We start from the raw sequence: 16,509 nt of genomic DNA, 5'->3' as shown, positions 1-16,509 counted from the left end.
TTCGGAGTTTGTAAAATGACCTTCATTTCTTTGGCATCACATGCTTACATTAATAATAATATATTGGCATTTCCCATAAAACAATTTGTAGTTTTGTGGGGGTTTTATCCCCTTTGGTCACTAGAGTGTGAGTCTAAGGAAGAGAAAATGTAAAATATTCTAAATTTTAAACTTAGAATTTTAGAGAGACACATAATAGCCAAAATAGAATAATTTCCCAGGAAAGTATGTGCCCCTGGAGGTAGAGGTGGGGTTGAAAGATGTGCAAATAGCTGATTATGTCCTATTGAGTTGAGGGCTACGTTTTGAGGCACATTTCAGTTTATTTTCCTGCCACAGGAGACCTATTTAAATAGCACTACTGAGGGCATGAGTATTTTACACATTAATAGTTCCTGATTTTCCAGAACTTTCAACAAGATTGATTAGTACAATAACTCTTTCAGAAGTGTAACAAATATTTCAGTAGTTACCCTTAAGAAACCTAAGAACTGAATATAACCTTAACTGATTCTTAATAGAACCTTAAAGTAGTTTAACAGAACCTTTAGATAGTGATTCTTCCCCTTCAAAAGACAATTAAAACAAGAGGTTGGATGTGTTTTCTGTTGCATTAATTCAATGTATATACTGTAGTACAAGTCATGTTTTAAAAACTATGGCAAGGACTTCCCTGGTGGCACAGTGGTTAAGAATCTGCCGGCCAATGCAGGGGACACGGGTTCGAGCCCTGGTCCGGGAAGATCCCACATGCCGCGGGGCAACTAAGCCTGTGCACCACAACTACTGAAGCCCACCCACTCTAGGGCCTGTGTGCCACAACTACTGAGCCCATGTGCTGCAACTACTGAAGCCTGCATGCCTAGAGCCCATGCTCCACAAGAGAAGCCACCGCAATGAGAAGCCTACACACCGCAACGAAGTGTAGCCCCCGCTCGCTGCAACTAGAGAAGGCCAGTGTGCAGCAATAAAGACCCAATGCAGCCAAAAAAAAAAAAAAAAAACTCTATGGCAATATACAAATAACACAGAAGACAATAGAGATATCCATCATTTCCTGAAATGGCATTATTTTTCTTTTTAATTTGCCCTAAATCTCACTATGGTCAGTGTAAATGAAAGAATTTTGCTGATAAAACAAGCACTGTATTCTGAAATCGACTGTGGCAATGATTGCACGATTCTGTGACTATACTAAATCCATTGAGTTGTACAATGTACATGGCTGAATTATATGTTATGAGACTTGTATATCAATAAAGCTGTTACCAAAAAAAACCCCAGAGAAACAGTATCTGTATGTTCGGCATAAGGTTCAGTGGTTCCAAGTCACTTGCTGGAGTCAAGTGTTAGTCAGCGACACGGACAATAATGGAATATAGGTCTGCTGAATTTTGTCTACCACATGATGCTGCTTCTAGTGGCCCCCTGAGATATGACACACTTTCTTGGGAATTCTCCAGCAGTTTTCTCACGTTCCTTTCCTAAGTTCCTCACAAGCACATCATCCTCGCTTTCTGTCCGTTATGGGGATTCCTGCACCAGCTTCCCGTTACAGAATGCCACGCACATCACGACACTGACCTCACCACCTACAGCTGTCGCAGTGTAAACCCACCGTGAGAAATACGGCCTGATTCTTTCACTAACTGGGACTTCTCCCCACTCTTCCTCACCAATAATTAGCTGACTCCACAGTGGCAGGGACCTCCTGCCTCCCCAGAGCCTCTCAGCAAGACTACCTTGCCTACTGTCCTCACCGCATCACTGTCGGGGGCCATCTTTAGCCACCTTGTGAATAAACTCCTTCCCACCAGCTTTCTAAGAGCGGTTTTCCACCCTGAGGGAGCAAGAAAGGACTGGTCACGACCTACTTTCCCTCTTCATTTTCTTCCATTCCTGCAGAGTGGGCTTTTAAGGAAGGCTCTTTGAACTTCAGACTCTGCATCTGTGACATGGAAGTTGTCACAGACCTGGTGGGAGTTTTACGTGAGGCAGGAAATAAGAAATTACATGGTACAGCCAAGAGCCACAGTAGAGTCTCACTGTGTGTGGAAAGGGGACGGGCGTTTTGTGCCACTTACTGGAATGCTCCATTTGGAAGTGACTGCTATCTTCTGCACCAGCCACTAGGTGGCAATTCCAGCTAACTCCTGGGACCACGGGCAGCTAAGCTCTGGGAAGGAAACTGAAAGAAGACTGTAGTTGGGGAATTCTGAGCTAGGTAGCCATATTCCACAAACTTATTAATTCACTCTCATGGCATCTACTAGACAGGCCTGACAGCTGCAGCGAATCCTGAGAAACGACTGGGAATAACCCAGACAGAGGAGGAGGTGGAACTGAAGACAGGAGGTGAGGAAGCAGGAGGGGTGCAGGTGGGGTGAGCAGAGGGTTCCAGGCAGAAGAAAAACCATGTGTGAAAACACAGGAAGGAGACTGCAGCCTGTTCAGGAAACTGAGCTGGTTACAAACGACAAGAATGGGGTACACTGTGTATGCAGGGCCGTGGTGGGAGACCAGGAGGCACGTCGGGATGGATTTGGGAACTAGAATAACAGTGTTAATGAGATTGGACGTTATTGCTTGATTTGAAAATTGTTTTGATATATGCAGCTGATATGGCTCTTCTTCCCAGAAAAAGGAAAAAAAAAGAGCACATGCAAACTTGCAGAGGTTTCGTGTGTCATGGACCCCCGGGGTGACACGTGCTCAAATCTGCACCAATACAGTAGCCACCAGTCACACGTAGATACTCAGCACTTGAATCTTCAATCTCATTTTAGCTAAATAGCCATACATTGGACAGCACAGTTCTACACTTTTTCTGCCACTACTACCAACGAAAGTTTTCTCTCTTCAAAATTCTTCAACAGCTAAACCTTAACTACAGCAGGGGTCCATCTTATTCAACGGCGCAGATCTAGATTTCTAGCCTCACGGAAAGTTCTACTGGACAGTGTTGGTCTAGATACAAGGAGACCAGTTGAGAGACAACCGCAGCGATGGGAGAGATGGTGAGAGCCTGAACTAAAGCACTGGCAGTGGGCTTAGAGGGAGATGAGAATTAGAATTGTCAAAACCTGACTGATACTTTTAACGTAGGGAGGGAGGGAGAGGGTGGAAAGGAAGATGGCGGTAGGAGGGATCGGTGGTACCATTCCAAGCTGAGTACAGGAAGATGGCCATCTTCTTCTTGAACATGCTGCGATGAAGGAGCTGAGAGGCATGCAGGTAGACACAGGCCACGCAGAACGATGGCTGCAGTGCTGGACTCTTATCAGTTCCTGTCAGGCAAAGAGAGAGAGAGATCTGGGTACCATCAGCATGGAAGTCATAACTGACTCCATGGCGACGACGAGTACGTGCAGACTGGGAAGAGACGCCCACGCTAGCACTTTAGGTCGAGGGAGTGTAAGAGAAACATGCAAAGGAAATGAGGAAGCAGCGAAGAAAAAAGAAAGCCTAGCAGTTCATGAGAGTTTTGAGGAGAAAGCAGTCAACAGTTTCAAATGCAATAAATACCTTTAAGATGGAAATGGGCAAGTTTCCATTGAAATTTGCAACAAGAAAGTCATTTGTGACTTTTACTAGAGCAGTGTGAGAGGGAGAGCCACCACGTCAGCCCCTGGACGCACCACCCAGACGTTTATGAGGTAAAAAAATCCCTTCCGTCTCACTTGATGCACTGGGTTTCAGGGTCACCTTGTTTTAACAGCCTAATCTGTATCACTACTAATACATCTTACATGCAAAAACAGCCATTCTAAAAAAGCAGGTAAACACACTGAACAGTCAGCAAGACTTTTATGTTCATTTCTGAGTTAACTTTATTTTTGAAAATATCTCCCGAAAGGGGGAAAGAGTGAGAGGTACAGTCAGCCGAACCCTCTGTTGCTGTTGATGGCTACTTGCAGCGCTTCTTCTACTCTTTCCATTGTAGAATATTTAGGGAGGTAGAGGACACTGAAACACGTCTGTGCCCTTATGGGATCTTTCTCATTCAAATCTTCAGGACAGCGAAATGTTATTTTCATGTTCTTTAAGCCTATTAATTGAATTCTGTCCGTTCCTGTAAGAAACGCTACAAAAGAAGAATCAAAATGAGTCATCTGCTTCACAGAGACCAAAATTTACAGAGGGAAAAATGTGTTTGTTCAGAGACACTAATTGAGGGCCCCTGTGCAGAGTCCTACATTGGACTGCATTGGGGACCACTGTTAGCACAAAGTCTGACACAGTCACCGCCCTCAAGGAGCTTACAGTCTGGCTGGGAATATCAGATTCTTGAGCAGGAAAAGACAAACGGCAAGAGAAAAATAAAAGGGTGTAAGACAGCAAACAAGGTGGCATGGAGTTAAGTACCTGCTGAGTGTAAATGCTGTGGTTCAGAGCAGGGAGAGAGAATCAGGCTGGGATGACCGGGAAGGCTTCCGAGAGTTCGGAATGAAGTTGAACCTTTAAAGGAGGGAAAGGTTTAGAGAGGCCACAAGGAGGCAGGTGAAGGTTCAAGGAACGGAAGGAGAAAGCTGGAGGTGGGAGGTGCAGAGTAGGCTCTAGAATGTACAGACAAGGGGACTGTTCGGCTGGAACAAAGATTTCCCATAAGCGTTAAGACTGGAGAGTTAGGTTGGGCTTCTGGAGAAGTCTGAATACTTTCCAACACCCATGTTATCCACAGAAGAAAGAATGAGCAGATAAACGTTTCTCAAAAATAAGCTAAGGAAGTTGAGTAAGAAAATGAGAGAGGAAGTCTTTAGACAGGTCTCAGGAAAAGCACCGAGTAGGCATAAAACTGAGCTCAAAGTCTGAAGCTGAGGTAAAGGAGTGGACACAAATGACGGTACACAGCCTGGCTCATCCCACAGGGCCTGGGTAACTGAACGGAGACTCAACTACAGGAGAAGCCTCCATATTTAGCTCAAAGAAAAGAAGAAAAATTTAGAAGCAAGGCAGAATTGAAAATGACAGGAGAAAGACCTATATTAACATTTGTTTTTCGATGTTGGGACAACCTGGCATAAAGGACCTTCCAGTGGGCTAGGAGTGGCTCTGACAGCATGATTTGTTGCAAATGGTACCCATGACACACAAGATTTCCTTACTTCACAGAAAAGACACGAGATTATAGACCTCCTCCTGATGCAATACTCACCAAGGAATTTTTTCTTTTCCTCCGAAGTCAATTTGTGTAAAGCCTTCCAAAACATCACTATGGTGGGATGTGAACTGTCATATCCTTGTTCGTAACGTGCATTCTAGAGAAAATGCAAAAAAAAAAAAAATTCAGGAAACAAACAAACAAAATTGTAATTCAAACCACTTGGCCTTTATGATGTACCTTTTCAAATGTTTCCCAGTCGTAATCTGTATTTCCAATAATCACATCCTTGAGTTCTTCCGGATGGAAAAATTCAATAATCTCCTTGTCGCACACTTTGTAAAATCCTCTTTGAAACTCTTCATAAACCGCCTTTACAGAGACGTTGAAGATGTAACTGACATACTTAGAAACATAGTCTCTCCTTTAATGCAACAAAAGATGATTTCAGGTTACTGCACTATCCTGAACAAACCTGGGGGAGGGGGTGAAAAGGATGATAGAAATAAAGGAAAAGACAGTGGCCCTGGGGTCCTCCTGGCAGCTGCTGCAAAACCTTCCCCAAACAAGGGGAAGGCGGCCACCTGCGCCATCTTTGCACAGTTGCCGGTGTGCAGCCCCCTGATTCTCGAAGGAGGGTCTGCAGTGCCACGAGGGGGCTTGAGACATCCACCGGCGTGTCAGTCTTGAATAAAGCACGAGAGCTTTGACAGTCCAGCTGGGGCGGTGCCCCTTCACAGAGATTCAGGGCTAGCCTGGTGACTGAAGGCCTAAGGTCTGGAATTCTCCTCTTGGAGAAGCGCTGTTGGGATGGCTGGTGTGCCCGGATAATGGTTCCTGCCACTACAACAACAGGCTGCGACAAGAAGTGGAGAGCAGCGTGCCTTCTACCTGGGTACTCTGAATTTTGCTGACACAAAGGATGTCCTCCATCTGGTGCTGGACAGATCCTAGGAACTTTACATCTTTCCTGCATGAACCCATGTGAGCAGCTGTCAACCTCTGGGGGATGGGGGGAGGGGACTGCCTAGAAATGTGGGGGCCAAGATGAATTAGGCGGCCTTTACTTGGTCTTATCAAAAGGATACCAATAAAATATTCTAAAGCAGAAAAAAAAAAGTAAGAGCTAGAACATCTAATAATGGGGTGCTTACCATGTGCCATGAACTGTTAGAGCTGTTTTTTTCATGTATTGTCTAATTTAATCTTCGTAAAACTCTGCAAGGCAGGTTCTTATGGCATTTTGGTAAAGAGGAAAAGAAACTGAGACACAGTGAAGGTACGAGATTGCTCAAAGTCACACAGTTAAGAGAACTGACAGATAAGAAGAGAAAAATTTTGGAAGAATAAAACCGTCCCTGTTATCTCTGGAGAATGGGCTTGGGAGACAGGGGAAACTTCCTATTTTATACTCTTTTGTATTGTCTGAATTTGTCAGAGTGAGTAATTATTTGTGCTTAAACACAAAGAGGGGATTTATACATCTAGCTATGATGGAGTAGCTTGTAGCAAATGTTCCCAGCGATAAGAACTAGAAAAAACCCAGGTAATATACAAAAGCACATCTAGCTCCAGGTTTCCAAATCTAAGTCAAGATTCAAGAGGGCCTTTGGACTAAGAGACAAGGGAAGCTCCCCGAGGCGAGCCCAGCACTTAGCTTGCAGTTTCTGCCTTTGGGCACATTTGCCAATTCTTTCAGGGAAAGGGGCCAGGCATTCAATAATACTATGGACAAACTGGGGTATCGTCATAAAATACACCACAGAGCTAGAAATGTTCCATTTCTTGATCTGAATGCTTCTAATTTTGAACCTGTCTGTATGTTATAATACCAAGTTTTTTAAAATAAAGAAAGCTCACTAGATATTTCTTTGCCACTCTGGCCAACTATCAGGGGAGCGTTCTATAATCGCAAACTCTATGGCTCTAAATGGCATCCCATAAAGTATTGGGAAGTCAAGATACCACAGTAACATCTAATAATATTAACAAAACTAAGCGCCTGCTGTGGACCAGACACCACTGTGGACAACTCCAGGCACTGGATAAACAACGGTGAGCAAGACAGACCAAGACCCTGCCATCACACAGCTCCTCAGAGCTACGGAAACACTGATAAGGAAACAAGCAAAAATCCTAAAGGTAGGTAACGTGTGACGTGAAAAGGTAAGGGGAATAAAGAGAGAGAGCTCAGTGGTATAATCCTAGACAGGAAGATGAGGGAAGGCCTCTCCAAGAAAGCCATTTCCTTCCCAGCCAGCATACAAACCCTAGGAGACACACACATACATACAACATGAACTGACTCTCTGCCTTTTCGGAAAATGATTGAGAAAGGAAGATAATAATTACAAGGAATTTTTAGAGCCCAGCGAAATAAATGCAGTGTATAAACAAAACAAATACTTCACGTCTTTGTACCTACTTGTTAGCGTGGTCGACAGTTATGTGACTTCCGTTAGGAATTAAGTCTACGTCATGTTTGTCCCAATGCACCTGTAACCACAAACGAACTCAGTATCTCCGAGACAATCCCGAACAATATACTATCAACAAAAACACTCTGGAGCATACCTCTTTTCCTCAAACCAGCAAGGTGGTAAAAAATTACCACCTTTACCATGCAGAACGAAAACTAAGTTTCTAAAAGAACTTGAATGATCTATTTTAACTGATCATATTGAATAAATTAATCGGACAGTTGCCATAGCTCAGCATTCACTTTACACACTACAGACCTAGTATGGTAGATTTGCAAAACGTGGCCAGATTCCTCCCATCCTGCTATTTACGCAACGTGATTCTGCAACACCTCCCATCAAGAGGGCGAGTCTATTTCTTCGGCTCCCGAGTCCGAGCGTGGCCACGTGAAGTACTTTAGCCCACGGGACCTGACAGGAGCAAAAGCTTGAAGAGCAGCTGGTGTGCCGGGGCTCGCCATCTCCTACTCGCCATGACCCTGCGACCACTCGTGAAGAAGCCTCAGCTAGCCTACTGGAGGACAAAAGGCCACTAGAACAGAGACAGCTGTTCCAGCTGACACCCCCTCAGCCATCCGGCCTGCTGGCCACCAGGTGTGTAAGCAAGGCCACTGTGGGCCAGGCAGCCCGCCAGGTCAGCCCAGTCCAGACACCCACAGAATCGTGTCTGCTGCTTTAACCCACTAAGCTTAGGCGTTGTCTATTCCTTGGTAAGATCTAACTGATACACCCAGCTCATGAAAAATGAGGAAGAACACCTTCTGTACTAGCTTAATTCCGTGTGGTTTTTTATTAAAGGTAAGTATAAAAAAGGTTCATCCGATGAAATAGGAGCTGTAATTTGATTTTTACTGTTACTCACATTAAAATGGATGTGGAATACTTCTCCAAGGTCATCGCCTTCATCATCCAGAAGGGTCTGCAAACTCCTGAAGAACAAATGATTTTATTCTTCAGATGTCAATAATCATGATGGCTAGAAACATTAACTAAAACAAATGTCAAGGGCACGCTTATTCCCAAGGTGGGAGGTCAGGTTCAGTTCACCGAACCTGCTTCTGTGTACTGAGACTCTAACTCGGGCCTGACCTCAGCCGAAAGTGTGACATTTGGAGGTTTATTTGCAATTCTGCAGGCTCCTCACACAATTCCCAGCTCTCTTCCCTCCACCCTATCCGGCTCACCCAGTGACAGCAGGTTCCTAATTCAGAGAAGGATCACTAACATGCTTATTGATTCTGAAACTCATTCACACTGGTGTTACCTTTCTTTAAGCTTTTAATAAACATTACTTACAGAATAATAGATTTCCTTTTAATTATCAGGTATCACTTGAAATTTTTAGGAGTGGGTGGGTCAAAGGGCCTTCTCTATACCTCCTGTCCCAATATCTTCAAGCTTAAGACAGACCTGAAATTTGACCACCTTAACTGTGTCAAGGCATCTGTGAGAACAGAGGTTACATCAGAATGGAGAGCAGCCTGTCTTTATATTTCCACCTTTATAAATACTTTTATTTTTCTTAATTTTTTATTTTTTGGCCAGGCCACGCAGCATGCGGGATCTTAGTTTCCCCGACCAGGGATCGAACCTGCGTGCCCTGCACTGGAAGCACGGAGTCTTAGCCACTGGACTGCCAGAGAAGTCCCTATAAATACTTTTAAAGTAATACAAGGCATACTATATTATGTGCTCCCTCACTCATTTATTCATTCAACAAACATTTATTAAGTATCTGGTATGGCAGGGATAAGGGACGTAAAGCTGAGAGTAAGACATTATTATTGATTAAATCCTGAGACTTACAGGTAAGATATGCTGATAAAAATCTTACTACAGTGCTGTCAGCTATGTGCAGCTAGGAACGATGTAAATGGTATAGGTACAACTTGGGAGAGCTTGGTTAACTCCTTCTGAAGGGATGCGTGTCATCGGGGAAGACCTCTGGGAGAAGGTGGAATCCAAGTTGATTCCTTTTCCCTGCTGGATTTTTTATTACCATATTGTGCCAAAATGTTGGATCCTTTTTTCTTTTTTTTTTTGGCCATGCCACGTGCCACATGGCTTGTGAGATCTCAGTTCCCCGACCACGGACTGAACGCAGGCCACGGCGGTGCAAGTGCCAAGTCCTAACCACTGGACCGCCAAGGAATTCTCTAAAATGCTGGATCTTTTATTATGGTATCACGATAAAAACAGACCATGTTTAACTGTGCTTTGGGGGGATTGAGGGAAAGTAATGGGAACCCAGCTGACAAAACTGGATTCATCATAAACTTGGTTCAAGATACTTTGTCTTTATATGTCCCTGTACAGCTCGTTTGCTTATTTATGGGTATGTTTATGAAGAACACCTGTGAACCTGACTCCCCAAACAAGAACTAAAACATTGCCAGGATCTTATACCTACCTACAGGGGGTACCTCCCTTATCCCATTTTTCTACCACCCCCAAAATGTTATACATGTATCTACAGTTTGAAGAGTATCTTTTCTCTTTGCTAAGGTATCTCTTGATGAACAGAGAACTTCTTTCATCTTATTGCACTTAAATTTATCAATCTTTCCTTTAACGTTGGTATTTTTATGTCTTGCTTGAGAAATCCCAGTGGTGAGAAAGATAACTGTCCATATTTTCATCATCGTTGCATTCAGTATTCAAGTCCCTTATCCACACAGAGTTGATTCTATTATGTGATGTACGGTATCTGTTCTCCTTTTTTTCCCAGGTGCATTAATTGAACAGTACTTCTGTTCCCACTGATCTAATATACTACCTCTAACAAACTTCCATGTGTATAGGGTTCTATGCTCTCCTGTACCATTGGAAAGCTTGCACCAATATCATACTGCCCTAATTAATACAGCTTTCTAATGACTCTTGATATCTGCTAGGCCAAGCTCCCCATCCTTATTCACCTTGCAAATTATTTTTGGCTATTCCTGGCCCCTTGTTCATCCATATACATTTTAAATCAGCCTTTTTTTTTTTTTTAAGCCTGCTGGGATTAAAATAGGAGTTTTGTTGAATATAGAGATCAGGGATTCTCAAAGCATAACCAAGACCAACAATTTCTGGGAATCCCTGAGGTCTTTACAGGGGGGTCCACAAGGTCAAAACTAATTTCATAATACTACTAAGACGTTACTTGCCTCCTTCACATTCTGTCATGAGTACAGAACAGAGTTTTCCAGAGGCTATGTGACAGCTAACAGAATGAGCATGTATTCCTGTATTTAAAACATTTATCACTTTTAATTTCTAATATTATAAATACTGACAAATGTAACCGATATAAGTAAAAGCTCTTTGGGGTCCTCTCTTAATTTTTAAGAGAGTCTTAAGACCTAAAAGTTTGAGAAATGCTAATATGGATTTAGTGGTCTTTATTCAGTTTATGTATATTAAGTTATTTAGTTTATTAAATCTTCTTAGGCATAAGCATTATTTATGTCATTTTCAATGTTTTCAGCAAAAAATGACAAACTTATCTACTCCTTTCCAAATTTGGTGCTTTCAATATTTTTGTCCTTATCTTACTAGTATAATAAGTATAACGACTAATAGTTGGATTCCGGAGCCAGTGTCTGTGTTCCAACCATAGTTCTGTCACTATGGGATCTGGGGCAAGTTACCTAACTTTCTTCCCTTTCAGTTTCCTCATCTGTAAAATAGGGATAATAATAATAACAGAATCATACTACTGTTCTCATTCTTTTAGAAATCCCCACAGTATTCCATTGCAAAAATATACCAAAAACATTAATTCCCTCACTGAAGAGCATTTAGGTAGTCTACATATTATAAACTATCTAATACAATGTGCGTTAGGAGACATATCTGCACGATTGCCTATTTCTAAATGTGAAATGTCTAGAGGTAGAATTTTTGGGTCAAAGCAGCAAACATGTTTTTTTTTATTCTAAGCACAGTAGTCCCCTCTTAGCCATGGTTTTGCTCTCCAAAGTTTCAGTTATCTGTGGTCTACTGCAATTTGAAAACATTAAATGGAAAACTGCAGAATAATTCATCAGTTTTAAATTGCAGGCCGTACTGAGTAGTATGATGCAATCTCTCACCATCCCTCTTTGTGCGGTAAATCATCCCTCTGTCCAGCGTATCCCACCTGTTGGGCATTCAGTAGCTGCCTCGTGACCACTGTGGCACCACAGTGCTTGCATCCACGCAACCCTTATTTTACTTAATGACGGCCCCAAAGAGCAAGAGTAGTGATGGTGGCAATTCGGATGGGCCTAAGAGAAGCCGTAAACTGTATGTTTTAAGTGAAAAGGTGAAAGTTCTCAACTTAATAAGGAAAGAAAAAATCAGACGCTGAGGTGGCTAGGACCTACAGTATGAAAGAATCTTCTATCTGGGAAACTGTAAAGAAGAAAAAAGAAATTCATGCTGGTTTGCTCTTGCACCTCCAACTGCAAAAGTTATGGCCACAGTGCATGATAAGTGCTCAGTTAGGATGGAAAAGGCATTAGATTTCCTCAGTAAGACATTTTGAGAGAGGGAAACCACATTCACATAACTTTTATTACAGTATATTATTATAATTGTCCTATTTTATTATTAGTTATTGTTAATCTCATAGTGTGCCAAATTTATAAATAAAGTTTTATCTTAAGTATGTACGTATAGGAGAAGACATGGTATATATAGCATTCGGTACTATCTACGGTTTCAGGCATCCACTGGAGGGCTTGGAACGCATCTCCTGCAGATAAGGGGGAATACTGTACTGCCATACTGCTCTCTGACAAGGAGTTACCAATTTACAATTAATTCCACTCACAATTCTTGATATCAGAGTGAACCTTCTCCCAAATCCTTGCTGACACTACGCAGCATCAGTATTTCCAACCACTGTCAATTTGAAGTCCATATTAGCCTCTCACTTTAATATGCATTCCATGATCACTTAATTTATGATTATCCGTGATCATCTTAATTTACGAACCATTTCTATTGCTTCTTTTGTAGGTTACTTTCTTGTATACTCTGTCAATTTTTCTTATGGATGTGCAGGAACGCTTTATTCAGCAGGGGTATTAACCCTTTCTATTATTTGTTACCAATATGTTTTGTGAGGTGGTGGCTTGTCTTTTAACTTAGAAATAAGTTTTCATTTTAAAGAGGATGACATAAAACAACTTTTAAAATAAACATCAGGACCTCCCTGGTGGCACAGTGGTTAAGAATCCGCCTGCCAATGCAGGGGACACGGGTTCAAGCCCTGTTCTGGGAAGATCCCACATGCCATGGAGCAACTAAGCCTGTGTGCCACAACTACTGAGCCTGCGTGCCTAGAGCCCGTGCTCTGCAACAAGAGAAGCCACCACAGTGAGAAGCCCGCACACCGCAACGAAGAGTAGCGCCCGCTCACTGCAACTAGAGAAAGCCCACGCACAGGGACGAAGACCCAACACAGTCAAAAGTAAATAAATTTTAAAAAAAACAAAACAAAAAAACAACTTTGGAAAACATGTCTCTTTAAAATAAATAAGTAAATAAATAAATAAAACGAAATAAAATAAGCATCACTTGCAGGTTTTGCACCAAGGTGTAACCTGTGCTCTGTCATGACTGTCTCTACTCAAATAAACCAAAGGTTAATGAAAACAGTGAGGACCGACTATACGAAAAACCAACTTTTCTTAATTTTAGAAAGTTCAATTATTATCTAACAATTTGACAAAGTTAGAATCAGTTTAAAACACCCAGAATGCTACTATTGAACACGAAAATACTACTGGAATGTGTGTGTTTAATTATTTATCTAAATATATGTTAGACAGGGTTCTGAAAAAGGAACTACGTTAACTTACTGTCCCAGAACAGGACTGAGTTCTTTCAAGTCTTCTAACGATGGCACTTGGTCCAAAAGTTTCTTAAACAGAGCCAGTGGGAAAGGGATGTTGGCAACATTGCGACTGAACAGGCAGAGTCCACACAGAACCCCAAAGAAGAAATAACTCTTCTTCTCAAATTTAGGCTGAAAAGAGGGAAAAAAAAAACCTTAACGTATTATGAATTTTTACCAGTACAATGGAATATTTACATTAGGTAAACCATTTCTCCCCTTTCACAAAATCAAATCACAAATTAAAACGAAAAATCTTGAGATAAGAATACTTAGGGTTTATATTCAATTATTAAGTCAATTTAAATCCCTGCCACAGTTTTGGTTACTGGAAGCATCAATAGTATGGGGGTGAGGAGACAGGAGAGATGTTGTTCAGGCGGAAAAGCTGCAATGAGTAGCAAATGAATCCTAGCGTTCAAAAGCACAGCACAGTGAGTATGGATAACGATACTGTATTACAATCATCAAACCTGCTATGGTACTAGATCTTAATTATCCACCACTGAAAAGAAATAATTATGAGATGTGATAAAGGTGCTAATTACCACTACAATGGCAATCATACTATAATATAAATATATCAAATCAACATGTGGTACACCTTAAATTTATACAATACTATATGTCAAACATATTTCAATAAAAAATAAAAGTATTAACAGGAATAGAAACACCTTAGGCTCAGTAATCCTTATAAACAAAGTTTTTGCAATTTCTTTTCATAGGCTGTATCTTCAAATTCATTGGGGAAACAGAACAAAGAATGAGTGCCTAAGAAAGGAAGGGTTCATTTTTACCTATACATTCTAGAAATGGTCAATACATATATATTGCTTAAATTCTCTTGTGTGGACTTGGGAACCCAGGGCAAGAGGACCCCCATTTTAGAGAAAATAATCACTTTTTTAGAATTAAAAGTTATCTCCATAATTACATCAATAATTCCTCTCCCATAATACAACAGTCTAGACAACCTAATTTTCTATGGTAAATCCCCATACCTTTTCTCTCAGGAAACACCTACACCAAGAAAAGAGGACTTACCTTGACAGGAAACCACATGTAGGAAGCCTCTTCAGGATATGTGAACATCCCATATTCTGGCCGGGTCATTTCTTCAAAGAGACAACGGAAAAACTCTGCTCTGACTCCTCCAGCGTTATATCCAATTTCTCCACTAAATGAAACCTAAAGAAACAGAGCAAATAATGCATCACTTCCAGAGCTCTGTACTGCTACGCATTAAATCTCATTTAATAACTATTTGTGGACCCCAGTATTTGGGAGGTACTGGGGTAAGCAAATTACTTGTGTTAGCGCACTGAATTTTCTTACGAATTCTAGGAGGCTCATGGGGCTTCAAGAATTTAAATAACTTTCCCAAGGTTATACAGCTGCTAAGACTTTTTTAAAAAATAAATTTATTTATTTTTATTTTTGGCTGTGTTGGGTCTTCGTTGCTGCGCACGGGCTTTCTCTAGTTGCGGCGAGTGGGTGCTACTCTTCGTCGTGCTGCGTGGGCTTCTCATTGCGGTGGCTTCTCTTGTTGCGGAGCACGGGCTCTAGAGCGCAGGCTCAGTAGCTGTGGCTCGCGGGCTTAGTTGCTCCGCGGCATGTGGGATCTTCCTGCACCAGGGCTTGAACCCGTGTCCCCTGCATCGGCAGGCGGATTCTTAACCACTGCACCACCAGGGAAGTCCCCAGCTGCTGAGACTTAATCCTACGGGTGACAAACCTGAGAGCCTGAAGTCTTCACCACTAAACTGACCTCAACTGGCATCATTTTTATAATCATCAGGTACATCAAGTATAATGAAAGTAAACATAAAGAAATCATAAATATCAGAATTTTCAAAAAAACTGAAACACCAGAGCACATGTATTTACTGGCTTGGCTGTTGATTCCATAAGGAGGCAGCAATCCCACCTGCTGACACCAATCCCTCCTCGAGATGATTCTATTATAACCCATCTTTGCTCCTTCAATTACTTGCTCTGTTCTCCTTTCTGCCTTTCCTTCTTGGAATCCTTCACTTCAGTTTACAAATATGTTAAGGTCTCCCTTATCCTTAAAAGAGAAAAAAATCTCAACACCACTGTTTCCAGTACAGACAATACTGGCTTCCTCTAATCTAGGTTGCCTAATTTTGGGGATTAATGTACACCAACTTCTAAACTTGTTTCTCTACTTAAATGCTTCTCTCCAAGAGGACCAAGAATCTGTGAATCCCCAATTCCAAGGACTTGAGTTTCTCACGTCTCATCCTAATTTCACCCACTCATTTTACACTTCTGGCCACTTCCTCTTTCTTCACACTCTTTTCTCCCTTGCTTTCTCTTATGAAGCACTATTCAAGCTTTCATCTCTCTCTTCTTTTTCGTGCTGCGTTAATACCAGAAATTCCTGCGGCTCTATGCTGGTGCTTCTATCCTTCCTCTTACCCTGCCCCTTTATGTGGGCAAGCTCCTTAACCTCACGAAGTGTGTTTTCCCACGAGATCATCAGAAAGATTAAATGGGATAACGCAGGTAAAGTGTCTCACACAGTCTGGAAAATAGTAGCTGCTTATTCAAATGTTACCTAAATTTTTTAAATGGATGAATGAAATATAAAAGTGGAACTAAAATAACTGAGTGGACTGGCTGGCTGACACAGTTTAGAGTCAAAATGAGTTCACCAGATTTTTTTTTTTTTTTTTGCGGTACGCGGGCCTCTCTCTCACTGTTGTGGCCTCTCCCGTTGCGGAGCACAGGCTCCGGACGCGCAGGCTCAGCGGCCATGGCTCACGGGCCCAGCCGCTCCGCGGCTTGTGGGATCCTCCCGGACCAGGGCACGAACCCGCGTCCCCTGCATCGGCAGGCGGACTCTCAACCACTGCGCCACCAGGGAAGTCTGAGTTCACTAGATTTTTAAAAATTGTCTATGTGCAAAAATACACAGAAATGCTAACTCTAACTGCAAACTCTATACTTTTAAAATAGTATCTTGAGTTTGGTCAAGTCAATCATTCTTTAATCTGAGTAGGACAAGTGATAAACTAACGCCTCGAATCAAA

At 42.0% G+C, this 16,509-nt stretch overlaps 1 protein-coding gene across 2 annotated transcripts in view; it reads right to left on the bottom strand.

Moving 5' to 3' along the window:
• Positions 1–3,790: 3,790 nt before the first annotated feature.
• Positions 3,791–16,509, bottom strand: part of HERC5 (HECT and RLD domain containing E3 ubiquitin protein ligase 5) — a 41,117-nt gene continuing 28,398 nt past the window's right edge. For both annotated transcript variants that reach the window (XM_060147571.1, XM_060147572.1), the window contains 7 exons: positions 14,498–14,641; positions 13,416–13,582; positions 8,444–8,510; positions 7,527–7,597; positions 5,342–5,525; positions 5,156–5,258; positions 3,791–4,084 (listed from right to left, as the gene is read on the bottom strand). In XM_060147571.1, the coding sequence (XP_060003554.1) occupies positions 3,879–4,084; positions 5,156–5,258; positions 5,342–5,525; positions 7,527–7,597; positions 8,444–8,510; positions 13,416–13,582; positions 14,498–14,641 (942 nt within the window). In that variant the 3' untranslated portion in view covers positions 3,791–3,878. The remainder of the gene's footprint in view (positions 4,085–5,155; positions 5,259–5,341; positions 5,526–7,526; positions 7,598–8,443; positions 8,511–13,415; positions 13,583–14,497; positions 14,642–16,509) is intronic.

This window comes from Lagenorhynchus albirostris, chromosome 4 (genome assembly GCF_949774975.1).
Source record: "Lagenorhynchus albirostris chromosome 4, mLagAlb1.1, whole genome shotgun sequence".
Taxonomy (NCBI): domain Eukaryota; kingdom Metazoa; phylum Chordata; class Mammalia; order Artiodactyla; family Delphinidae; genus Lagenorhynchus; species Lagenorhynchus albirostris.
The sequence above is the reverse complement of the archived record's forward strand: the minus strand, read 5'-3'. Positions and strand labels throughout refer to the sequence as shown.